Source organism: Etheostoma cragini, chromosome 21 (genome assembly GCF_013103735.1).
Source record: "Etheostoma cragini isolate CJK2018 chromosome 21, CSU_Ecrag_1.0, whole genome shotgun sequence".
Taxonomy (NCBI): domain Eukaryota; kingdom Metazoa; phylum Chordata; class Actinopteri; order Perciformes; family Percidae; genus Etheostoma; species Etheostoma cragini.
Genome location: NC_048427.1, coordinates 21,377,078 through 21,383,684, shown reverse-complemented (window position 1 = coordinate 21,383,684; position 6,607 = coordinate 21,377,078). Strand labels below are relative to the sequence as shown.

Sequence of the window (6,607 nt, the reverse complement as noted above, 5' to 3'; positions counted from 1 at the left end):
GCTGCAATGAAACAAAGAGTGAAAAATTTAAAGGGGTCTGAATACTTTCCGTACCCACTGTATATATATATACACATACGCAATACGCGTGTGGACTATGTGCCATATTTTTAAAAGGCTAAATATCTGTCAAACCAAAAGTATTGGGGTGCTGCAGAGACAAATCTCATCCTACAGACTAATTATTACCGATACAGATACAGATCCTCACATAAATCACACTATAATCATTTTAATTCACTTTTTAATTTTTAATATTTTCCAATGAGAATGAAGATACAGAAATGACGATGCCCTCCAATATCGTGAATCACAATATCCGTCAAAATAATCCCAATGAGATATTTTCCTCATACGGTGCAGCCATTGTTGGGATTCTGACAGAGTGAAATGCTAAAGTACTAACATACTGTGGTGCTATAAATAAGCCCTGATTGGCTCTTTGCTGGTTCATGTTCAGCCCTCGCGCGTTGATATTCTCAAGCTTTAGCCAGTGATGACCTTGCCATACAGACTTGACAAAAACCATTTAAGCTTATGGACTGGTGTTTAGGCTTAGACCCAACCAGGGTTTAAAAAAGGGAAATGTTTCAAAAACCTTTGAAACATCACATCACCAGATACCACCAAATGACGTTCTTTGCTAAAAGTATCAACTCTGCTAGAGATCTTTTTGAAGCAGGAGTTTTTAGGCGAAAGCCATCTCTGTCCTCTGCACCACAGACAGCTGGCTGATGGCTCCCACTTGGTGAGACTTAACATCCTAGTGCAATCACATTGTTCTTACACACACACACACACACACACACACACACACACACACACCCTTGGGTCACCACCTCACCTCCTGCCAAGGTCTGTGGCACCGCTGAGGCCAAAAGTGGAGACGCGGTTAGCTTGATGGTTTCAGTAGCTTCATGGATTCTAAACCTGTATTTCTGTTTTGTTTCCCTATATTTAAAATCATACAATATTAAACGTGTGTTACTATAGACCTGCATAAACAAGTATTAACAAGCCTTATTGGGAGTTGTGTGGGACAGTTGGAGTGAAGCCAAGTCCCCCCTCTTCCTCGGTGGTAAGCTTTGAGGGGCTGTTTACCCACTCAGTAATTGGAGCAGTTACATGGATGTGTTCCTCAGATAAGTGTTTCCCTTGATGAGGGCCTTACGTGACCACAAACCATCTATCACCAGAGAGAGATGATGACCCTAAATTACCCCCTTTTTTCTCGCTCCCTGTATTTTGGTGTCGCCCCAGCCCGCTGTGGCTGCAACTGTTCTAATGCCGGCTACCTTCTGTTCGCCGCGGCGCGGGGGTTTCTCTCAACCCACAACTTGACTCAAGTGTCCTTTTCTGCTTTTGTTAATGAGAAGTCTGTGTGGGTTTGAATTCCCTGCGGTATAGAGGCAGCACAGAGGGAAAACTTTAACACAATTCCAAAGAGCCAAGCCTGCAAAGAGCTGATATCTTAGGGTTTCTTTTACCTTTTATTTTGTCAAGATGGAAGTAAAAAGGCTTAAAATAGAGGAGTCAGTCTCAAAGCTTGCATAGTTTTTTTTAAGAATGACTTCCATTTCTTTGGTGACATGGTGTCAAAATGCAGCAAAAGTGTGGAGGTGGAGTAAGAACAGACATTTCAAAAATAACAGATATTAAAATAAAAGGGCAAATGTCAGAAAGCTGCACTCACCAAATGGACTAGATTTACCACCAGGACAATGTGAGAAGCTATTCGTACAGAGCAATATTGAAGGTGCACCAGGCCAGACTTGTTGAAATACACTCTTTAAGTCATAAAGTGTTCTCCGAGAGAGAAAAGATCCCACATCCATTAACCGAGACATTTGATTTGATTTATTTAACACATGTAAAAAAACAGAAGTGTTACAAATATACAACTACAACATAAGTAAAAAAGATAAGCAAAGGAAACCCAGAAAACCCTCAGGGGGCTTATTCAACGGAAAGTAGCATGTAGAAAATAAAAACCTACAAAAATTAGTCTATTTAAATGGACAGAAGAAAGGAACAATTAAATGAGGAAAGTAAAATAAACAATAGGGAAAGTGAGAATAGAACTTTTTGAAATTGGGCAAGTGGAAGATCGTTGGTTTGATAAATGTTAAGAATGCCAAATTTGTGAACCAGAGGTAAACATTGCATCTTGAAAGATCTTCAAAGTTGCACCAATGCTTCCAATATTTTTATATTAACATTGGGTCAAATTACTTTGTAGAGCTGTAAGAATTCACAATGCTGCTGTGCTATTAAATGGCTCAGAAATAATTGATTAAAAATAGAATTGTCTCTTTCAGGCAAAATCAAAAAATCATTGATAAATGTATTACTTTGTCTAACAAATTAGTTTTGATTGAGTCCCAGGATCCATCTTTTGGTCATGTGACTCAGATAATGTAATAACAGGTACACAACCTATCAAGTAAACCATGCCTCTCTATTATCATAAAACATTGTCCCCCTTGTTATTTCTGTTGCTATGAACGTGTAGAGCACATGTGTCAAACCCGGGGCCAGCGGGCCAAAGCCGGCCCCTCGCAGGTAATTATCCGGCCAGCCAGCTGTTTTCAGGGCGAAGCCTCAGATTAATCCACTGTACTTTACAGCAGCACACAGCAGACTGAGCCAGTCAAAGATCAGCTAGGTCTAGGTCTAGGGTTAGGGTTAGTGGAGCGTTCAGCAGCTAGAGAGACTGCGATTTCTCTTTCTGTCTTTGCTTACACGTTAGACTGTTGACTTTACAAGGCCATTTAATATAAAATATGTGTGATTTTAGTCTTGTGGGGACATTCTGTGTCAGAGTAATTGAGTTTGACACCCCTGATATAATCTGAGGACCACAGTGGAAAATGAGAATCCCATTAAGGACCAGACATGTTTTAGGGTATTGACATACTTTGATTTTATAGAAAAAGTCCCATGTCTTTGACTGTAATATTGTATGTCTCATATAGTCTCTAACTTACAGTTTGGTCAACATGAAACCCTACAAAAAGTCAGAAAAAATGTTCTTTAGCCATCACAGTAAAAAAAATACAAAAGTGCCAGATAAACCTCCGAAAAAGTGACAAAAACACGGTGGCAAAAACTTGGAAAGAAAGCCTCTGCGAAAGTGATAAAAACATTAGAGAAAGCGACATAACGTTGACAAAGCGACAAAAACTAGGTGGGCCAAAATGTATTGTGAACCCAAATTGATGGGCGGATCAACATGAGCGAGGGGCCGGATCTGGCCCGCGGGCCTAGAGTTTGACACATGGGGGGGGGGGGGCCCTTAACAGACTACTGCGATGTGATTTTTATTTTGATGCATTTTTCCTCCTGTTCTTTCAAATGCGTGGAACAGGATCAAAGGCATTTTAAAATGAGTTTTGCAGCTGTGCAAAGCGACAGTCTTCTGCCACCTGCAGTCCTGTTTAAAGGATTTCTTCACTTTCATTTCTTCACTCTTCAGTGAACAACGTTTTCTACGTCAAAGCACCAAGATCCCTTCCTTCTGTGCAGGGAGCAAAGCAACAGTAGTTCCTTATGCATTTGATAAGATGGTCAAAACGCTGCATCACATGCTCCTTTGCTTTGTTTGTTGTGACCAAAGAAAACAAAAGAGGGCTTCCACACGGACAGCTCCTCGGCTCCTCGGCTCCTTTTGCCTTCAGTGAGTTCTGTTTCCGTGGACATCAGCAGGCAGCGGAGTCTGTAATTTCCCTGTCTCTGCGAGAAAGCCCAATGCTTGAGATTTACTACACATCTGTTCACACCAACTCCTAGGTGTAAGGGGTGGACACACACACACACACACACACGTGGATACTTTAATTTATCGTGCTGTCAGAAAAAGCCCCCTGCTACTTTTTGTGCGAAGATGGAGGAGACAGGAAGCAGAAGGGAGAAAAAGGAGTTGACAGTTTAGTAGATGGAGTTCGAGAGACAGTGAGCGAGTAGGAAGGCTCTGGTGGGTGTGCTATGTGAGGAATGCCGGCTCATGTTGTAACTAGAACTGGAGAAAGGGCCTGTTCTTTCCATACCGCCGGGACAGTTTAGACCCCCGTCTTGGCGAGCAGCCCAATGCCCAACCCTATCTTCTATCTGTCTCATTACCACAGGGCCTTTTGGTGCCTTTGGGCTCTTGATTGTGTTTGTGTAAGTCTCCAGCAGCTACAGCTCCACCATAGGCCTGCATGTGAACTTCACTGGACTGTTGGAAGATGACATCTAACGCAAGCTTGTGCACATTAATGTTACCACATGGCACACTCTCTCTATCTGTGTATTAACAGTTGGATGACTGTATATTTTTTAACAGAAATAGCCTGTAGAACTTTATTTATTTATTTACGTTTGCTTTTGTTAATGTACATTTTGAATCCGTGCTCAGACATCTTTTGGCGGCCTTGGAGGAGAAAGCGACAGTTTTTTTCAGTCTGCATTTCAGCTGTAAGTAAATGGGTAAATTAACAACGTGCATGCTATTTTAAAACGTTCTTTGGGTTGGTCATGTGTTACATACAGTATGTGAATTTTTGTTGGATCTCTAATGCTAGCTATTGCAGTTGCATGAAGAGGTTGGAGTCGAACCCGGGCCCGCTGCATCTAGGAGCCCGCTCTATCAGCTGAGCTATCCGGGCACCTGGGAATATATCTTAATGGGGCTGAAGCTAACCATGCATTTCATTATTAATATATCTGTTGCTTATATTCTAAATGAACTTATTGTTGGTATAGTCTACAAAGTGTCAGAAAGTTATTGCAATATGTCCATTGCAATTTCCCAGGAACTAAATTAACAGTCAGCTTAATAAAGCAGAAAGGCATTCACTTTTCACATGTCACAAGTGGAATACTGTTTAAACAATGTCCATCCATTACAGAGGTAGACGGATGTGACAATGTATCAGCAGGTCATTACTTATCTCTACTGCTGGGATCTAAGACCCCCTATATTTGAAACCTCTCGCTAACTCTACTTTTCTTTGTCTTTCTAGTGCAACACACACACACACACACACACACACACGTGATTTTCCACACCTGAGTGGGAGAAAAGGATGAATGGCTTTGTATTGTCTGGATCCTGTGTGGGTCTGGGTGGACAGTAGGGCCTTTACAGTAGATCTGCGTTGTAGGACGTCCAAACATATTTAGCTGTGTGAGGCCCTCATTTCAGGATGGATGTAAGATATTTCTGGAAGTTTAATTTGATATCATTTGGAAAGAGGCTTGAAGGGTTGAGACGAGCATTAGGATGATGAAAAAAGGGGGATTGGGCATGTAGAAACAGTTAGTGTTGTCACAATAAATGTTCAGACTTAATACCTGAAAGCTTTGTAGCTGTTAAAGATCCTGAGGAAGATATTTTCATTATGTAAGTACTGGGACCAGTTAGTCAACCAGTTTAAGCAACTGGATGTCAATTTTAGACATTGTGAACACTGTTTTTGAATGAAAAGAAAATATTGAAATAGAATCTCATGTTTTTTAGTGATTTTGGTTGTTGTTGCAACACCTGTGGCAGCAGGACTAATGAAAGCAACTATATGATGGACTCAAGTACGTTCCCACCTGGAGTACAGAATGAATGAGTGAGACATGGGGCAAGTAGCAGTCTGTCTGTTCCACGGTGAGTCGGAAAAAAAAACTTGTACAGTCTTGCTAACTGACTTAGGCTTTTTTTGCGCTAAGCAACGCTGCTGTGAAAAAAAATCTAGATACTCTCCTGGCATGCCTAGGTTTTATGGTTGTCACTCTCAAGCTGTGATAAGATCACAGTGTAAATGAGATGGAATGGTACATTTCCGCGAGGCTGAATAATTTGTTTATGAATCATTTGGCTGTCGTGAGGGTGTCAGAGGTGCTGAGAGGGGGAAGGGCGAGGCAGCAGGAGGTGAGGAAAGCGCCCCGTCCTGTCCGGGCTGCCAGGTTGTTTGAAGGAAGGAGTGATGACGGGACGGGGAAACTTGCAGGAAAAAAACAAACACTGAATACACACGGGGTCCGGCAGGGATGCGCAGTGGTGGAAGAAGTATTCAGATCCAATACTTAAGTAAAAGTACTAATACAACTGTGCAAAAATACTGTTACACGTAAAAGTCCTGCATTGAAAATGTGAAAAGTATGTAAGTATCGTCAGGAAAAAAAGTGTAAAAGTACTAGATGCAGAAAAATCCTCCCATTGTTGTAAGAGTAAAGGGTCCCACCAGCTGTGTGTTTAATGACCTCATCATCTCAGCTGGACCTGGAGCCGTTATATTGTTGCTAGGTTACTTTTATAATAAAAGATTTATAAACTACATGTGGTTAGTGTGCAGGAATGTTAATGCGTAAAGTAACTAGTAACTAAAGTAACTAGTAACTAAAGCTGTCAGATGAGTATAGAGGGGGTGGAGGGATTTCTAGAGAGCTCTGTAAAAAGAGCAATATGTCACCAAATACTAAAGTCTTTTCCCTTCCCTCCCCTCTTCTCTCCATCTGTCTCGTTCCAGAGTTGCTGGGCTCCACCAAGAGACTCAACATCAACTACCAAGACTCAGACGGGTAGGAGGGGTGTGGGTGTGTGGGTGTGTGGGTGTGTGTGTGTGTGTGTGTGGGT

General features: G+C 41.7%; 1 protein-coding gene across 2 annotated transcripts in view; it reads left to right on the top strand.

Annotated features, from left to right (window-relative positions):
- Positions 1-6,607, top strand: part of si:ch211-119c20.2 (caskin-2) — a 54,608-nt gene that overhangs the window by 16,654 nt on the left and 31,347 nt on the right. For both annotated transcript variants that reach the window (XM_034859853.1, XM_034859852.1), the window contains one exon: positions 6,501-6,552. In XM_034859853.1, the coding sequence (XP_034715744.1) occupies positions 6,501-6,552 (52 nt within the window). The remainder of the gene's footprint in view (positions 1-6,500; positions 6,553-6,607) is intronic.